This window comes from Sparus aurata, chromosome 11 (assembly GCF_900880675.1).
Source record: "Sparus aurata chromosome 11, fSpaAur1.1, whole genome shotgun sequence".
Taxonomy (NCBI): Eukaryota; Metazoa; Chordata; class Actinopteri; order Spariformes; family Sparidae; genus Sparus; species Sparus aurata.
Genome location: NC_044197.1, coordinates 9,226,085 through 9,246,142, shown reverse-complemented (window position 1 = coordinate 9,246,142; position 20,058 = coordinate 9,226,085). Strand labels below are relative to the sequence as shown.

The following is a 20,058-nucleotide window of genomic DNA, read 5'->3' as shown; positions in this document are numbered from 1 at the left end:
AGTAATATTTAAACAAAGAGGGAGACAGGCAGTGATAACCGCTATCAACAAGGACAGTACAGCACAGTATCTGGACTGACATCATTTTCTTTTTGTGCCACGTGGCCTCAATAAAAAGACTACAGATTGTATGACTATACCACACAATCGATCACAGTGCCAGACACATTTTTATATGTAGTGGTTTGAAGTATAAAGGTAAAGAAAGAGTATGGCTTTCACCATAATATATAGGTCATTTGAACATGTTAATGCATTTAAAGCTCTAAATTCAGGTTAAGTCATTTAATACAGGGAAGCTCTAAAAAAAACATTTAAAAAAATAGAAAGTCAATAACTGGCTGCAACACAACGCACAGCTTCTCTCTCCCGTTCATTATTGCAGCAGAAGTCTGCTGGTTTTATTGTGCTTATTAAAAAACTGACTCTCTTAATCTGCTCTTTTTTACTCCAGCATGCTTCAGAAGGTGGCAGTGATCGGTGCAGGGATTTCTGGACTGACCAGCATCAAGGCCTGTTTGGAGCCTGAGTGCTTGGAGAGCAGCCATGACATTGGAGGTCTATGGAGATTGTAAATTTAATCCATGGTCTAAATCACCGTGAAACTGTGTTAGACGGAGGTTAGATGCCCCAGACTATGTGCTGAGACACTATTTGTACTGTTGCTGAAGTTTGGTGCTGTTCTGAGCATTATTTGTGGCTTTTTGGTGGCGGTTTATATTTGGATCCATTTACTGCAGTGTATTGTTGTCGTGCAGTCGTTTCTGAGGTTGATAAAACTACGTAAATTAGCGGTCTGCTAACTTGATCTCTCGAGAGGGAGTGTAACACAGTTTCACGGTGATTTAGACCATGGATTAAATTTACACCGGAATATCCCTTTAAGGTAAGCCACATACAGTATTTCCATGCATTACAATGAATACCAAGCTTGAATCTCATTGTAGTTGCATACAGTGGCACCAAAGTCATGATAGAAACATACAGACTTAATGAAGTGCACAACCATTTTTTTTATCTCTCTCACAGAATGATCCAGAGCCTGAACGGTCCAACATCTACTCCTCTGTGATCATCAACAGCTCCAAAGAGAGGATGGCCTTCAGTGACTTCCCTCCACCAACTGAGCTCCCCAACAACATGCACCACTCTGTGATGCTGCTGTATATGCGCCTCTACGCTCAGGACTTCAAACTGCTGCTGTACATACGCTTCAAGGTCAGTGGTCATTATATGTAACAGTAGGTTGTGCTGCTTACAGTGGTGTGTCCCTCAAGTTTAGGTTGAACATGCACCTCCTCCTAAAATGAAACTCTAGTCAAATATTTCCAGACTTGTTTTCTACCAGAATGTTGCCAGTGATTATTTACACACTGCCATGTCTGCCATCATTGGCACTAAAGTTCATCCCGGCCCATTCCCTCCCATTCCTTATCAATCTGTCTGTGTGTTGTGCTTTAAACTTGCCCCTCAGCCTGACTCCTGACTGTTTTAATCTGCCTTTCTGTTTTTGACTCTATTCAACGGGATCACTCGATGTCTCCTGACTTAATGATTTGGACAGATAAATGCCAATAACAATGGAGGATATTCAACATTATTTGTGTGTAGATGTGTTTGTGTCAGACTACCATGGTCAGTGTGAGGTAGACCCTGGATTTTGCTTCGACAGGCCAGTGGGAGGTGGAGACGGAGAGCAGAGACGGAGACTCGTGTTTTTGATGCAGTGATAGTCTTTACTGGACACTTCACCCATCCTCACCTGCCTCTCAAAGACTTCCCAGGTGCCAGAAACATTTTCATACGTACTACATGTGGGAAAACTTTGTTTTCCTTAGGTCTCTCTTCCAATAGAGATATTAATCTAATGAATATTACCTAGTTTAGATGACTGGTTTATCTTGTGATTAAGCTGTACTGAGAATGCTGTAGTGAGCAACGACCAACGTGGTCTTTATCCATGGCAGCATTATAGACAAGGTGTGTAAGCACAGCATTTGTCAGTCTGTAACAGACACTACCAGTCAAAAGTTTGGACACATCTTCTCATTTAAGGTTTTTTCTTTATATTCATGACTATTTACATTGTAGATTCTCACTGAAGGCATCAAAACTATGAATTAACACATATGGAATTATATAGTAAACAAAAAAGTGTGAAATAACTCAAAACATGTTTTATATTTTAGATTCTTCAAAATAGCCACCCTCTGCCCTGATTACTGTTTTGCACACTCTTGGCATTCTCTCTACATGAGCTTCATGAGGAAGTCACCCGAAATGGTTTTCCAACAGTCTTGAAGGAGTTCCCAGAGATGCTGAGCACTTGTTGGCCCTTTTGCCTTCACTCTGCGGTCCATCTCATCCCAAACCATCTTGATTGGGTTTAGGTCAGGTGACTGTGGAGGGGGGTCATTGTCCTGTTGAAAAATAAATGATGGTCCAACTAAACTCAAACCGGATGGGATGGCATGTTGCTGCAGGATGCAGTGGTAGCCATGCTGGTTCAGTGTGCCTTCAATTTTGAATACATCGCCAACAGTGTCACCAGCAAAGCAGCCCCACACCATCACACCTCCTCCTCCATGCTTCATGGTGGGAACCATGCATGTAGAGACCATCCGTTCACCTTTTCTGAGTCGCACAAAGACACGGCGGGTGGAATTAAAGATATCAAATTTGGACTCATCAGACCAAAGCACAGATTTCCACTGGTCTAATGTCCATTCCTTTTGTTTCTTGGCCCAAACAAATCTCTTCTGCTTGTTGCTTTTCCTTAGTAGTGTTTTTAGCAGCTATTTGACCATAAAGGCCTGATTCGCGCATTCTCCTCTGAAAAGTTTATGTAGAGATTTGTCCGCTACTAGAACTGTGTGGCATTCATCTGGGCTCTAATCTGAGGTGATGTTTACTTGCAATTTTTGAGGCTGGTGACTTGGATGAACTTGTCTTCAGCAGCAGAGGTGACTCTTGGTCAAAAAAAAACTTAAGGTTAGGAAACAAAAATACTTGTTTAGGCATCGGTTGGGTCTTCTCAAGACCTCAGCCACCTCATCCCAGTTTTAACATCAGCTTGCATCAGCTGGTCAATGCCCTGTTTCTGGTGTCACAGAAGGCAATGTTTGCTCTGGAGTCACTCCAGGCCTTGTTTGGGAGAGGTGACTCATGTGAGCCAGTTTCGTTGTAGCGCTTGATGGTTTTTGCAACTGCACTTGGAGACAGATTCAAAGTTTTTTGCAATTTTCTGGACTGACTGACCTTCAGTTCTTAAAGTAATGATGGACTGTCATTTCTCCTTACTTAGCTGATTGGTTCTTGCCATAAAACGAATTCTAACAGTTGTCAAATAAGGCTGTCATCTGTGTACCAACCTGACTTCCAAAACCATTTCAGGTGACATCTCATTCTCATTGAGAGAAGGCCAAGGGTTTGCAGCACTGTCAACAAAGCAAAGGGTGGTTTCTTTGAGGAATCTAAAATATAAAATATAATTAGAGTTATTTCACACTTTTTTGTTTACTACATAATTCCTTATGTGTTCATTCATAGTTTTGATGCCTTCAGTGAGAATCTACCATGAAAATAGTCATGAAAATAAAGAAAAACAATTAAATGAGAAGGTGTATCCAAACTTTTGACTGGTAGTGGATATATAAGGTTTCTATCTTATAAAGAGGATAATAATGTTTCACTTGAGCCTGTGATATGATAGCATTCTGTTTTGGACTTTGTTACATGTTAGATTAGATTAGATTGTTTCAAATTTATTGTCATTGTGCACAGTAAAAGTACAGCAACAACGAAATGCAGTTAACATCTAGTGAAGTGCAAAAAGAAGCAGTAAATTGCAAGTGTGTTCAGTATAAATAGTGCAGCAGATTATAGACAGATTTACAGCATTTACAGTATATAAATAGAGCGTAACTAGGTCTAAATACAGTATGTTCAGGATAAAAAACTTACTGGCAATACTAAATGGAGATACAGTATGTACAGTATATAAGTGTTATTAGCAGTACTAAAGGTGGGGTATAGATGAAGAGTAAAATAATCAAGAGTAGTGCAGTATCCAGAAGGGGGTGGGAATCAGTCACTGGGGGTACCATACTGTGACACAGTTGGTAAGGATGTTCTCAATGGTGCAGCGGTTGAAGTTTACCAGAATCTGAGGAGACAGATGGACCTTCTTTAGTCTCTTCAGGAAGAAGAGACGCTGGTGAGCCTTCTTGATCGGGGTGGAGGTGTTGAGTGTCCAAGAGAGGTCATAAGAGATGTAGGAGTGGGGGGGTCGTTCAGGACGAGGGTTGAGGAGTTGTGGTGGAGTTGTGGTGGTCTGTTGGTTAGAAAGTCCAGAATCCAGTTGCAGAGGGAGGTATTGATGCCGAGGTCACTGAGATTGGTGATCGTTTGAACCTGCTCAGTGCCGCACGCACGTCGGTGGGAGAGAGTGCGAGGAGCTGGTGGTCTGCAGGGAGTTCAGCCTTGATGGCCACCTCCTTGTTGTCCCTGTCAAAGCGGCCATAGAAGTGGTTGAGATCATAAGGTAAGAAGGCGTTGCTGGATGGAGTGGAGCAGGTGGAGGAGTCTTTTGTCAGACAAAATCTGCTATATGAGCTTCAGTCTGGCTTTAGAGCTGCATACTCTACAGAAACCTTAGTTTTATTAATCGTTTTTTATTAAGTCTTATTAATCTTTTTGATTATATTTTCCAGAATTTTGATAAAGGAAATTATGTTGGGATGGGGTTTAGTGTTACTACAGTCACATGGTTCACTTCATACCTCACAGGAAGGACTCAAGTTTGTGATGTTGAAGGGCCACATCTGATCCTGAGCATATAACATGTGGGGTGCCCCAGGGTTCTATCCTGGGCCTCCTTTTATTTTTAGCATGCATAAATGACATGCCGGCTGCATTGACATGTAAGCTTCTTTCTTTTGACTCTGCCTTACTCGTCCCTGGGAGGGATTTGCATGAAATAGAGAATACTCTTGGTAAAGAGCTTAAGACAGTCAGCCAGTGGCTTATAGACAACAAGCTCTCAATACATCTGGGTAAAACTGAATCCATTCTTTTTGGAACAAAAAGGAAGGTGTCAAAAATCAATGCACTAAAGGTCAAGTGTAATGTTATACTGTTTTTCGTCAATTTCACACAGCTGTCAGAGGTCCAACAACATTGTATTTGATATAAATTGCCCCCAAACCCATCTGTGGTCTAAAAGTATAAAAGTATATATATATGTATCGCTATGGCTCGCAGAGATGCTTTCGTTCAACCATACCAGATGGACCCAGAATTGGACCCAGAAGAAGAGGCTCCTGAAGAAGTACAGACTCTGCAGCTGTAGCAGGACGTTTCAGAATGGTTAGTGTGTCTGAATGTTAGTTTGTTCGTTTGTGTTTTTACAGTTACTACCATGTAGCTAATGGCTAACAGCTAGCAAAAGCCGTGTTTGTCTCCAACACAGTCTCCAAACTCTTGGACACTGTTCACATCGTCTCTGTCTCCAGTCTGCACATTTCCAGACTTTTTACTGTGACAACCAAGCTCCATCGTAATATTAACATTAAACTCGCTTCAAACGCCATTGCAAAGCGGACTGAAGTGGAGCTAACTAGTTAGCCAATTTCCAGCTGACTTCATCATACTCGTAGGCAACTGTAAATACAATCAAACTGCAGCGACACTTACCTGTGGCTGGGGTGCTGTTGCTGGGTCCGGTATGGTTGGGACTGATCCTTTTACGAGGGTCAGTGTCTAGGCAAAGTTAGCTTTGTACTGACCCTCGTTATTGAAGCAGTACGATGTGAAGTGGTTAGCACACGCACACAAACTTACACGAACCGGAGCCAGCATGTTGTCATTAAAAAATTAAACGTAACCACTGTCTCTTCTGTTGTTCTGTTGCTGGGACAGAATGTAGGCACTTATGTGGATTTATACAACCAACAACAGAGCAATTTGCGTGTCTAGCTCTGAGCGACGACGTTGCAAAACACTATTATCTTATCGCTGGACACACCAAACTTCACCTCAGGGATGGACGCCCCCCTCTCGGATATCTCCTATCACCGCGCAGAGGAGGCCCCCTATGAAAATGACTCCTTTTGTTACGTAACGAAAGGAGCAGAATCTGAACAGCCTGTAGTAGCACCATTTTACCAGTGGGTTGGCTGCAGAGACGATGCAGGAATCACTTGTTTTCCTCATTCTGTGAGTTGGCAGGCTCAGGGAGGATCAGCTTATAAATGTAAAGACCAGAGAAAACGTGTTTTTCATAATATGGGACCTTTAAAGCATGGCGACACAGAGGCAGTGAGAGGAGATGGAAAGTTCTTTGGAGATGTGATTGAAAGAAAGATGAGAGTGGCTGTAGATGAAGCATTAGATCAGGAGGAAGATGCAAACTCATCGAACCAGAAAACAGGCAGTCAGATTCAAAGAGGGCTAGAAAGCTAGGGCAGATGCACACTAGACAACCTGGTGGAGTGTTTGTAGAAGTTATACTGGGATGATTAAGGTAATGTTAGGCCAATGAGTGAGTAGGTGGGGGAGGTCAGGTGGTGAAACCACCTTGGAGAAAGGTTCGTACAGGACAGGAGGGAGCAGCTCCATCTAAAATCGCATGACACTTCTTTTGGCAGTGAGAACAGAACAATGAACAGAATGTGTGTAGCGATTCAGCCAACGTTGTGAAAACACTTCTATCAACAGAAACAGAAATTGATTACTGAGCTGTGTATGTGTGCATGTCTTACAGCTTCCCCTTCCTGCCCGCAGCTCTGCAGGCTAAATGGGATTACAGGCTACATCTCTACAAGCATTTGTTCATTCCTGCACTGACCAAGCCTACGCTGGGGGTGGTTGTGTTCGTCCACAGCCTCGGGGCTATCACTCCTAAAGGTAAACTTGATCCAAGTTTTTTAATAACTTAATCTTTATATACAGAGCTAATTTAAGCTAATGCCTCAAAGGCTTTCTCTGCTTAAAGATAAAGACTTTTGTTTGCCAATATTCATACACAGAATACGCTTTAAAATAGACAAAATGTAACGATTATTTAAGAGGCACACCAAGAATGTGACAGAAAATGCTGCAGTGGAAAGTAAAGCTGTGTGTGTTAAAACACCCGACTGAAAACAAATCAGACAAAAACACAGTGAAACACAAAGTTTTTCTATCAAATGTGTCAAAATAACCAATGCGAATAACAAACACACACATTATGTTAATGCGATGGGTATTCATTTTTCATGTTTCCCCAAGGTTTAAATCATTTACCCTCAGAGGAAACAATGCTCGAGGAAATTGAGAAGGACACAGCAATCATGCATGAAATGTAAGACACAAAACATTCAAAAAGTTTAATAATATATTGTAATTTGTCATGACATTGATTTTTTTAAATTAATTTCCTACATTCCAGTAAAATGGTGTCTACATCATACATGGCAGCAAACCCAAAAAGCCCCCTACCAGACAACTGCGGGGAAACAATCATGTAACATCAATAAGTTTCGGAGGAATTGGGTTTAATGCTCATTTGATATCTGGTTAAATAAAGGTTAAATTAAAAAATAAAATAAAATTGTCAGATACTGGAGCCATAATATTTAGATTTAAGAAAAAAGGAATAAACCTCGAAAGGATACAAGAAAGAACAAGCTGAGACAATCAATCACAAACATGTCTCAAAAGATGCCTCTCTTTAAACATAATAGCTACAGTATAAAGCACTGACTCTTGAAAGTGGCATATGGCAGACTGGCACTGCAGCTTTTAACGGGTCTCTGTATGCCTTATCAATACCATCTGAATGGGCCAGGCCAGTGGGCCGGAGCCCGCGAGGCCATCCTCACGCGTTGGAAGCGGCTGCTGCAGCCTTTCAGGACCAGAGTGGTACCAGAACCAGAGAGCAGACCTTTGTTTAGACGGAGCTTCATAGTTTATCTCTCAGGCGCAGCAATATTCTGCTGCTTTTTCTATATTAAACACTGCCTCTCCTCCTTCTTTCCTCTCACATTCTGTAAATCTAAGTGTAAATGTTTAGTGTTCAACCAACATTGCTGGTCTATCGTAATCTCTGGCGTTCCTACTATTTAAGTCCAAGAAAGCTGAAGTCATCCTTATTCACCACGAATACTATAGTACTATCACTTTTTGCTACTGTAGTCCTGTATGTTGCACAATGTGCTGAGAACATGATCAAAATCTTCATCTTGAGTTCCTCAAGAGTTTAGTTTCATTCTGCTCCCCTCCATCGACCAGTTAATCAGTTCATTAAGGCAACTGAACACGCAAACATTTTAAATATAGCTACAACAAGGAAATTACAATTTCCTCCATACTAAGCACCAAATCAAAGCTGTAACCAACCAACCAACAGTCTGACCGCATTCATGTGGAATGAGGGAGTGAAGAGTGGACTGTAACACAGGTGTAAAAAAACAAACTTTTAATAAAGGAGCAAACTCTTTTTCTCTCTTCTGTTTTTCTCATTACTATTATGATTTGGCTTAAAAACTCAGTGTAGGTTGGTTAACTTTGAAGAAAATGCTCCTAACGAGGTGAATCTGTTAGAGGAGTCCACAGGTCCAGAGACAGTGTGAATACGCTGGTGAACAGCTCCATTTGGTGGCCAATTTAGTGTTGTTTTAACACAGAAACCATCAGTGATCACATGCTTGTGTTTGGCTTTATGAAAGCTGGTGTAAAATCCAATTTCCAAATATTTATGCAAATGAAGCCATCTGAGTCTTTGTGTCACTTTTCTTTGTTAAAGAAACCAAACTTTTTAGTATTGAAGTTTAGTATTGAATTAATCCATGTTAATATATAATACATGCATTTCATTTTGGAATTTCTGTCACAGTCTGCAACTCCAGTACTTTTCCATTCACCTCACCTCCTCTCTGCTCCTACCAGCCAGCCAGACAGCCACACCCACCTCGTGGCCTGACTTGGCTCAACTGTACACTCAGCTGCAATGAGCCTATATAAAGACCCCGATGGGTCACTTATTCAGTGCCAGATTGTTCTTTGCCTTCATGACAGACTTTCCAGCTTTTTTCCTCAAACGGATTTCCCAGCTTCAACCCAACTTTGTCCTGACTTTCCCGCCTTGTCTCTGCCCTGGTAAAGATCTTCGCCTTCTGTTCTTGACCACAATTTTCACCTGTTTCCAACTCGGCTAAGCAACCGGAGGCTCCAGCTAAAACTCAAGTGGGTTTCTTCTGTGTTGTACTGTCTATAGTGATATGAAGATGCACAACGCTGAGACAGGCTCTGACTGATTTTGTAGTTATATCCATTGTGGGAGTTGAAGCTCCTCAACAGTGTTACCTTGACTTGTGCACATTCGCTTGTGCAGGAAACGTCCACAGGACTCCGATGTAAAAAGACAAAACTAAATATATATTTATTCCAAGGTTTTGCAGTGTCTTATTACAGGAGTGATCAAAATGAAGTTTTCCTAATCAGCAAAAAGTACTACTGTAAGAAAACTGAGTGGCTCGATCCTCAATTGAGCCTCAACTCTACTAAACACCTGTGTGCGCTCAAAGGCCTACTCTCTTAAAGTGACAGTAACATAAGATGACGGAAACCTTAAAATACTTTTTTCCTATACAAAACATAATTCTTACCCAAACATGAATTAAATCAAATGAATTTAGCTGACCTTTTTCATATTTATAATTAACTTATTATTCAATTAAATCAATTATTTCCATGAACATAAACTTTTAAACAAAATAAACTGCACATATTTAACTGAAACAAACTACAATTTGGCTCCACGTTATATAATAATTTGGTAATTGTCTCCAGTCAAGAGTACAATTAGGGGCCAGTATGTGGGAGCCAGTATGTTTCAGTTTAATAAATAAGTGCAGTTTGTATTTGTTTAAAAAGTTCATGTGAATGGAAATAATTGAATTCATTGAATAATAAGTTAATTATAAATATGTAAAAGGTCAGCCAAATTCATTTGCTTTAATTCATGTTTAGGTAAGAATGATGTTTTTGTATAGGAAAGCAGTATTTTAAGGTTCCAGTTGGGAGAGTCATCTTATGTTACTGTCACTTTAACAGAGTAGGCCTCTTGAGCGCGCACGGGTGTTTAGTAGAGTTTAGGCTCAATTGAGGATCAAGCAACACAGATTTCTTACCGTAGTAATTTTTGCTGATTAGGAAAGCTTAATTTTGTAATAAGACACCGCAAAATCTTGGAATACATTTAGTTTTATCTTTTTACATCAGAGTCCTATGGAAATTTTTAATTTTTTTCCCTGCTCAAGCGAATGTACACGAGTCAAGTTAACACTATTGAGGAGCTTCGACTCCCACATTGTAGGAAAACTTAGCTCCACTTGGATGAATGGACAGAGGATTCGTAACCACAAGGGAAGAGCAATCACGCCTAATGCAGGATACGGTGGTCGTGAGAAAAGTTAAACTCAACTATTCAAAGAAAATGTGTGATTATCTATCTATCTTTGTGGACTGTAATTAACAGACTTCAAGCAAAACACAATTTGGCTCCCACATTCATATTTCATGTTTTAATACAGGCAACTTGATTTATGATAAAATCACTTGGTTATTATTCAGAAGCTAACTTCCACTCAAACGCAGAAGTTACAAGAACAATCATTTCAGAGTACAAGTCCTGTACTTAATTTCCCTTCCTGAATAATTGTTGCTAACCTGGATCTCGATAGCTCTGCCAGCATGAGAGCACTTCCCAGATGATCCAGAGTTTACAGACTTATTTCACTAAAGGCATTTTGACTTATCAATAGCAGTAAAAGCTCAGGAGGGGTTGATGGTTATTAATTAATGTCATGCACTTTGAGAATTGCTGGTATTCTTTACAGCTGTGCAAAACCTCTCCTGCAAAAAGGTCTCTAAAACTTTATTTTGCTCCACATCAGCTTCTGAAAAAAGGGTGTGGATGGAGTTGTAGACTTTAAGTTCTCATGTGTCTCAAATCCAAATTAATATATTTATCCTTGATTGATTCAAGCACTGAAAAGCCATCATTTACACGCAAATCAATGGATTACAAACAATGGGTGTGAAAGTCACACAGTCAAGTTTGAAATGCATCACATCACACAACAAAACACACACATTTCATCTCTTCTTGCTCCAGTTCCAGCCTCTATATCAGACCAGTCCCCAACTGTTCGTCTCCAGGATGGTTATGAAGGTGGCAGTGATCGGTGCAGGGATTTCTGGACTGACCAGCATCAAGGCCTGTTTGGATGAAGGTCTGGAGCCCACCTGCTTTGAGAGCAGCCATGACATTGGAGGTCTATGGAGACTTAAGGTGAGTGATGATGCCTTTTTAACAAACACACCCAGGAGATGTGTAATACTATTTATACTGTGGCACCAGTATTAACATTTATTAGTTGTGACACTTTATTGCAGACACAGTAGCAAAGTGAAATAAATAAAACTGTCTGTCTTTATATTGCCCTTCTCTAGGAGAAGCCCGAGCCTGGACGTACCAACATCTATCAGTCGGTGGTCATCAACAGCTCCAAAGAGATCATGGCCTTCAGTGACTTCCCTCCTCCAGCTGAGCTCCCCAACAACATGCACCACTCTGAGGTGCTGCAGTATATGCGCCTCTATGCTCAGGCCTTCAAACTGCTGCAGCACATACAGCTCCAGGTCAGTGGCCTTTGGGTTTAATTGAAGAGGTAACGATAAGCTCCATATGGAGTAAAGCCCAACAGGCCTCTACCGACACTCACCACAATTATAAGCTGTCAAAAATAGGGCAACTCTGCAATGAAGATATAACTTGGATTCTGGGTATGGACATTAAATTTCGGTCCTGTACTTTTTTATTTGAATGTACCGATGTCACTGGTTGCTTTTGAGGGCAGTGTCACCCAAACATAAAGAAAATGTACACAACTAATTAATCAATATTTTCTGTAATTATTGTTTTGGTGTTTAAATGTTTACATGCGTATCACAGCATCATCACACCCCCCATCCAGGATAAAGTGCCCTATAGGGTTGCCTTTCCAGTGGACAAAGCATCAAGTGTCATCTCTTTATTATAAATATACTTTCTGCATGCTGATGCCCTCCCACATACAGCTAGTGCCTTTTCTATTTGTGTTGCCCCTCAAACATCCTGAGGATATTCAGCACTATTTGTGTATATGTGTGTCAGACTGCAGTGGTCAGTGTGAGGCAGACCCTGGATTATGCTTCGACAGGCCAGTGGGAGGTGGAAACGGAGAGCAAAGACGGTCAGAGGGAGACTCGTGTTTTTGATGCAGTGATAGTTTGTACCGGACACTTCACCCATCCTCACATGCCTCTCAAAGACTTCCCAGGTACCAGAAACATTTTTTCTTGAACATCTCCTGATCAAATACAGGTTGCTGTGTAGTCTGAAAACATAACTAGACAGATATTTCAAATAGACAGCAACTTTCTATGTAAATATAATAAACTACCAACATATTGAAGAATAAGGAAAATGAATGCTTACCAAGCTCCCTGACTCAATAAAGCACAATGACTGACTGATTATTCTTTGATTTCCCTTTCCTCAGGCATAGAGAGCTTTGAAGGCAGATATTTCCACAGCTGGCATTACCGCAACTCTGAGGGCCTGCAGGGGAAAAGAGTGGTGGTGGTTGGGATTGGGAACTCTGGAGGTGATATTGCTGTGGAGATCAGTAGAGTTGCTGAGAAGGTACACGACTAAACTACATGTCTGTACTTTTAGTGTTGCTTGATATTAAAAGATCTGCTGCCTTCGACTGTGGTCAGTATGATCCTAAAGCAGAGCACATGATTCTTAACCCTCTCTGCTCTGATCTGACCTGCAGGTGTACCTCAGCAGCAGGAGCGGAGCGTGGGTTGTCAGCCGCGTAGGACAGGGGGGGATCCCAGCTGACCTTATTGGGACTTCTCGGATGAATCTGTTCATGGAGAGGCTCCTCCCCTCTTGGAGCAACATGATGTTGGAGAAGAAACTTAACAAAGCTTTTGACCACAAACTATATGGCCTGAAACCAAAACATGGGTAACAAAATCATTTAGAGAAGTATCTTGATTGTGTGGACAGCATTCAGCTCAGTCTAAATCTTATCTAGTAGTGCCTCAGATTGCAATGTTCATGACATCCCATAATATGAGTAAGGTAGACTGTGTAACATACTGATGACTTTGTAATGTGTGAAGCCTTACTGGAGGGGTTGAAAATTAAAGTTTGTCCTACAGATGGCGGCAGAGGAAAGTGTTAAAGTCTTAATACAACATGGCTTACCCAGAAAATGTTGCTTTATTTTAGACCAGTGTGCAGACTTGCAGTGCAGTGTTTATAACAGCTCTGTTGTCCTTTTGACAGTTTTTTTGCACAGATGCCTCTCGTGAATGACGACCTGCCAAATCGAATCATCTCAGGTCGTGTTCAGATGAAACCAAATGTGAAGGAGTTCTGTGGGTCCAGTGTGGTGTTTGTCGATGGGAGCGTTATAGACAAGGTGTGTATTAGTGCTATTCTTAGAGTGTGGATCAACATTTGTCTGTCATCTAATAAAATGTGGCAACATCCATTTTAGGGTTAGGGTAAGGGTTCTTTTTTGCTTTCTGCACACAGTAGGCCTATTCATCATGGATAAATAATCACAATGTAACTAAATGTTTGTAGTCTAATCTTTAAGCTTTGTGTGTGTGTTGTGTAGGTGGATGTTGTGGTGTTTGCCACAGGGTACAACTACAGCTTCCCCTTCCTGCCCGCAGCTCTGCAGGCTAAATGTGGTTACAGGCTGCGTCTCTACAAGCACGTGTTCCCTCCTGCACTGACAAAGCCTACGCTGGCGGTGGTGGGCTTCATCCGCGGCTTTGGGGCCGTCAACCCTCTGGCCGAGATGCAGGCCCGCTGGGCTACAAGAGTGTTTAAAGGTAAACTTGAATCTTAATTCATAGTTTAATACCTAGGGCTCTCTCTGCTGACTTTGTTTGCCGTCAGTGTGCATTTACAGAACAAGATAAATTAATGAGCTAAATGTAGTTAAGTGAAAGCAGCACACCAGGGATGTAACCTATAAATGCTTCAATGGAATGTTAGGTTGTGTCCAATGGAAGATCATGTATGCACACACAGGATCTATTATCATTTTTGTTATTTACAGACACACTAAGGGCAAATAATGGGCCCCGCTACTATGCTTAAAACGCCTTTAGACATGTTTTACAACTTTGATCCCAACCAGGACAAATGAGTCATATTCTGCAGCAGACTTTTGATCATTTTAAAAGGAGACATAATGCTAATTTTCATATTCATAATTCTGTTTTGGCTACAACAAGAATAGGTTTACATGGTTTAATGCTCAAAAAACACACCAGTTCTCCCTTTTTGTCCAGTGCTGCAGCACTGTATTCCTCCTGTCTGACACACCAGCACCACTCACTGTGTCTCCGGTCTACTCGGCCATAGCAACGTATTGACATGTCGAAAGGTCACACACTTAAAAGTGGGATTACTGACGAGGTCCATCAGGAGCAGTGTTTTCTGTGGGGGAGAGGATTTTCTGTTGGTGCAGACGCTGGCCTTTTTAACTTTCAAGACCTTTTACAAATAAAACACTGAAACAAAGGAAAAAAACAAAAGCATAATAGGCAATGTGTATTCATAATTCGACAATTGGTAAGAGTCATGAAATAACAAGCAGCTAAAACGATGTGAATTATGTAAACTGGTAAAGAGAAACAGAACATTAGGGTTAAGATAACGGTTAAAAATGTTGTTCTGTACATTTTAAGTTGACAGATTTCTTTTTATCCTGCAGGCTTAGCAACCCTCCCATCAGAAGAGACCATGATAAAGGAACTTGAGAAAGACACAGTAATCATGCATCAGAGGTAAGGGCTCAACTGCAGAGCTGTTGAAGTGTGCAAGAGCCATGGTGATAATCACTAATAATCCACGCCGCTCGGGCTGCAACTAACCATCATTTTCAAACGATGGTAAACAGTTGTGTTTTGTTTGCTTCTCTCATCAGGTTTGCCTGCACTGAGCTTAACCCCATCCAGGTGGACTACATCCCTTACCTGGACTCTCTGGCGGAGGAGGTGGGGGTTCGACCTAACATACCGTGGCTCTTACTGACGGACCCCAGACTGGCACTGCAGCTTTTAACGGGTCCCTGCACTCCTTATCAGTACCGTCTGACTGGGCCTGGCAAGTGGGCCGGAGCCCGTGAGGCCATCCTCACTCAGTGGGAGCGGGTGCTTCAGCCTTTCAGGACCAGAGTGGTACCAGAACCAGAGAGCAGACCTTTGTCTAGACGGGGCATTATAGTAATGGTCTCAGGTGCAGCCCTGCTGTGCTGCTTCTGCTACAATAAACACCTGCAGGGATCTTTGTTATCCCTGCAGTCATTTTTCAGATCTCTTCAGTGAGCAGCTTGATTATATACATTAGTGATAACATGAAGATGGATGAAGCAGTAAAGGAGCACACCTCAGCACATTCTATTTGTCAACATGCTGTATGTTTTAGACTGTACCTATGTGAATGAGAACTGGATTTTAAAATAAACATTTTGGTAAAGTCTGTGCAGTGTTCAACACACTGAATGCCTTTGCTTCCCGCTGTCTCGCATACCTTTTCTTGACACTCAGGCCTGTACATACCACTCGTCCAATCAGACGTTATCCTGCATGATAAAACTGTCCTCCAGCTGTGCATGTGTGTGATAAAATACCTTTGAGCCTTCTCAGGTAATCGTAACTGATACTCCTGATTTCTGTACAAAGACCTCCATGTGAGTGCAGAGGAGTTTAGACAAAATGGCTTGAGTGCACAGAAACAGGTCAGTTTGTTTATTCAGTTTTGAAAATAGAGAGTTTGTTTATAGGGTTTGTTTAGATATTTAAAAAACGTCAAAGATCTTTCTCTTCTTATTAAAATGTTTTTGCTAAAACTACAAAGTGCACCTTTAATATATGATAGAAGGCTTGACCCAAGGAGAAGGTGAGAAACGTAATGATTAAAACCGAATGTTTGCATGTATGTTAATGTGGTACACCCAAAATTGTGGGGTTTTTTTTTACTGAAACAACAGGAAAGAAATTTCCAAATAACAGTTAGATGCTTCAGAGTTTTACTTTGTGGGGAATGTTAATACTGTAAATGTACAGACAAATAGATGCTGTTGTGATATTCAGTTACAGCCAAATGGTTGAACATTGAAGACTGTTTGAGTGAGTGTAAGTTTAATGTTTAATAAGTTTTATGTGATGCAGCTGTTGTAAGTACAGTGTAGGATTGCTGTGATTTGCACTTTATCATTAGATTAAACTGGCTTTTATTCATCCCACAACAGGGAAATGTACTTGTAACAACACTCAAGATGGTACAAGTACAAGGAAAAGAAGAAGAATCAGTCAAACATGCATTTATTCAAAATTTTAAAAATATTTTTCAAATGGTTAAAAGAATACAGTGGAATTAGTGCCAAACATCTCAAAATCCAGATTAAAAAGTCTAAAAACCTGCAGTCCAATGTAGTTGAAAAGGTGTTATAATGAGCTGGTATGTCTTTTTCTTCTTTTCCACTTGGTACACGGCCATCTTTAGCATGCAGGTCTCCTCATGCTTCTGCTTCTTCTCCCCTTGTTTTCCTCTGCTTACTCTATTTCTTCACTCTGCTGTTCTGTCCCAGTCTCCTCATCTTTTAACTTTACTGACAGGTGCTTGGTCCCTCCTGTCAGCCCATGCTATTGGTCCTTTGTGCCATTCACTGGAGCCCAATTGGTGGTTGCCAGTGCCTGTAACATATTGAAGCAGATCTCCAGGTGCAGGTCATCAACCAATCAAGTGAGGTAAGGGGGAGTACAGACAAACCAACTGATATTAAAGCCATGCAATAAAAACAACCTCATGTAAAATAATTAAAAACACAGCACGCAACAAAATTAAATACAGAAAACAGTCACTTCTGCCCCTTGACACCTCTACTCAAACAGAGTTGGATCTATCACGGAAAAAGCGTGTGTGTGAGTGAGTGAATGTATATAAGAGATGTGTGTCTGTGTCTACAGAATTAAGTAGAAGAGTAGTTTAAAATGGAAGCCATATAAAAGATATTATAAAACCTGAATATATACGTTTATATTCTTTTTTTCATGAACAACCTTTCAGTCACAAGATATGGGCTGTAATCACTTTTTGGCAGGTGAAATATTTCCTTTTATTAGTTTTATTGGCCCTTTATAGGTATTTCAACTAAAAAGGACATGGTTGGTTATAATCTAGGGCACAGAGCAGGTAAAATAATATACAGTCATAAGAATAATCACTATAGAGATCAATTCTTTATTTTATACATAAGCTCCGTAAATCATGTTAATAACAGTCTAGTTTCCAAATGTAGGCCTAATCAAGGATATTGGACATACAAACACACAATATCACTGTAAATGTCATTCTCTGATTACGATATAAACTGTACTAACACTTGGCCACAATTGTGATTATTCGGTTACAAGAAACGTTGCAAACATACCTTTGCTGTTACCATAAATGGCTACAGTATGTGTCCTTTAATACGCACTTGGGTTACATATTAACTCTCCCTGAACTTTGATAGTGCTTTGTGAGTGTGGCTCAGTGTAAACATTCAGAGAAATGTCCAAACCACCAGTTAAAACTAAACTAGAGACAGAATGATCTCCCTTTATTTTGCTGCATGCATGCACTTCCTGATATGTTCATCGTCTTGTTAAGACACATAAAATCAGAGTGATCTGTTTCATCCCTCGCAGAGCTGAAGTATGACTCGTCGAGTGGCAATAGTTGGAGGAGGTAGTTCAGGTCTGGCCTGTATCAAGTGCTGTCTGGATGAGGGGCTGGAGCCGGTCTGCTTCGAAAGCAGCGATGACATTGGTGGTCTGTGGAGGTTTAAGGTGGGTCGCACTGTGTGCAGGCTAGACTTTCTTTCTATCTTTTTTGTGAGATTTAGGGTTGATTATTTTTCTCACCTCCTGGCTGTTCTTGCAGGAGAATCCAGAGCCAGACAGGGCCAGCATCTACCACTCTGTCATCATCAACTCCTCCAAGGAGATGATGTGCTTCAGTGACTTCCCCATTCCTGCACACTTCCCCAACTTCATGCACAACTCCCTCATCATGGACTACTTCTTCAGTTGACCTTGTTTGCAGTTCTAGGTGTGCTATCAACAGTTTGACAGACTTGTATGATGCTCTGCGAGGCAAAGGCTTTTTGGACTGAGCCAATAGTAGAACGTCTCTGACTGAGCGTAATGGAAACATGACTCCCTCTCCAGGCTGGATCATTGATCGATGACTCCACCTGCTGGCAGCTTCAGAATCTAGCTGAAGTTTGTCCGGAAAAAAAATGTGGGCGCTTTGTGTCTCACTGCATCATACGGGGCTTGAATGTCATTGTAGTCAGAGTCAGTAGTTGAGAGTTTTTTCTCTAAAGATGACATGGTACAATTGTTTGATAATCTGAAGCATCAAGCCAATGAATACTAAAATAAAAACCTTCCCCTAAAAAACAAGGGAAGGCTTGCATTGCAGAGCAACAGAGACACTGACACAGGGCTTCCTGTTCAACAAATGATCATCAAGTTCAGCATCAGCTTTGTTTATATTCAAACTCATATTTATATTAAAGATCTAGAAAGCAGTTGGTTTTGTCATTTGTGGCCATAAAAACATAGATAGATAGATAGATAGATAGATAGATAGATAGATAGATAGATAGATCTGACAGTCATGGTTCACTTTCTAAAAAAGTTCATGGTAATTTATCTCCTCACTGGTTTTGAGGTCTCACAGTGGGTAAATCATCAATCGGGCCTGTCTGAGTGTGAAAACCTGTTTAAAGAGTGTTAGAGTGCTGGTGTTTTAGTCCATTGCTCATCTCTGCCTGTGAGAAAGAGGTCAGGCTGATTCAATTTAATGTTGGTTTTTGTGCAGTTGGCACTTGAAGGGTGTGTTGTTGTATGTGTCTCTCTGTTGGTGAGAGAGACTGTGGTGAGATGTGATTTACATTTACTCAAGTACAAATTTGAGATACTTGTACTTTTTCTTTTCATGCTATCTTCACTTTTGAGTGAAATATTATTCTTTTTTATTTTACAACATTTATCTGACTAATTTAGTTACACACCTACAAACTAGGCACTAATCCAAATAGCATTGTACTGTATATAATTGAAATTGTGAGTGCAGCGACGCTGACTAACTAGCTTAGGACCTCAAAGTTCTTTGCACTCAACACCAGTCAGAAAATAAAAGTCTGGAATCCAAAAGTCTTTGTTTATCTGTTTACTGATGATCTTAAATCATATACACTAAAGAACTTAGGATCTTAACTTTCTACAAAGTTTAACTGACTAAGTGTAGGTCAGAAGACTGTGTTGCTCCAAGGTCCAGTGGCTTCAGTTTAGTTTAGTTTCTAATTCAAACAGCCAATCAAATTTCGCCATTCCAAACGTCACTGGTTAACTATTAATATTCATAATTTTGGTTTTATATGCAACACAGAATTTATCTGGTCTTGAAAATACTGAAGGAACACAAGCCCTTCCGTCTCTGCATCTTAAAGAGGTCCTGTTCAGGGCCTGGGTCGGGCCCCTCCATAGTCAAGGTTAAGTGAAAAAGAACATATGGATCTTCATATGGATATACATATGGATCTTTTTCTTAAAAGTGAAAACTCGATTATGAGAGAAACATTCGAAATATGGTACGATGTGGTTAAAAATATAAGTTAGCAGGAGACTGTAAGCTGTTGATTTGGCCTTCTCACACCTCCAGGTTCAGACCAGGAACATCAGACAAGACCTCAGAAAAGTGGAGCAACAAAGGAATGACAGTGACATGTACACTTGTAGACAAGCAACATTTTAAATCATTATGACAACTTAAAAATGAGTTTGGATTGGAAAATGGAGATCTATACAGATATCTTCAATTAAGACACTTCTACGAGATAGAAATTAAGAAGGAAATCTCATTGGAAGGGAATGATGTGACTG

At 40.7% G+C, this 20,058-nt stretch overlaps 2 protein-coding genes across 5 annotated transcripts; both read left to right on the top strand.

The window, feature by feature from the left end:
• Positions 1-455: 455 nt before the first annotated feature.
• Positions 456-2,273, top strand: LOC115591528 (dimethylaniline monooxygenase [N-oxide-forming] 5-like). The gene is made up of 4 exons (XM_030433602.1): positions 456-512; positions 1,030-1,218; positions 1,673-1,784; positions 2,190-2,273. The coding sequence occupies exons 1-4, from the start codon at positions 456-458 to the stop codon at positions 2,201-2,203; spliced, it is 372 nt and encodes a 123-aa protein (XP_030289462.1). The 3' UTR covers positions 2,204-2,273.
• A 2,117-nt stretch (positions 2,274-4,390) lies between these two features.
• Positions 4,391-15,971, top strand: LOC115591441 (dimethylaniline monooxygenase [N-oxide-forming] 5-like). 4 transcript variants are annotated; one of them, XM_030433483.1, is made up of 12 exons: positions 4,391-4,543; positions 5,263-5,367; positions 6,764-6,906; positions 11,159-11,335; positions 11,497-11,685; positions 12,200-12,365; positions 12,588-12,730; positions 12,867-13,063; positions 13,388-13,523; positions 13,725-13,944; positions 14,835-14,907; positions 15,048-15,971. In XM_030433483.1, the coding sequence occupies exons 4-12, from the start codon at positions 11,204-11,206 to the stop codon at positions 15,445-15,447; spliced, it is 1,656 nt and encodes a 551-aa protein (XP_030289343.1). In that variant the 5' UTR covers positions 4,391-4,543; positions 5,263-5,367; positions 6,764-6,906; positions 11,159-11,203; the 3' UTR covers positions 15,448-15,971. The 4 variants fall into 4 exon arrangements, with proteins under 4 accessions (XP_030289343.1, XP_030289342.1, XP_030289341.1 ...); XM_030433482.1 differs by lacking the exons at positions 4,391-4,543; positions 5,263-5,367; positions 6,764-6,906 and adding an exon at positions 7,282-7,342; XM_030433481.1 differs by lacking the exons at positions 4,391-4,543; positions 5,263-5,367; positions 6,764-6,906 and adding an exon at positions 8,939-9,138.
• Positions 15,972-20,058: the final 4,087 nt, after the last annotated feature.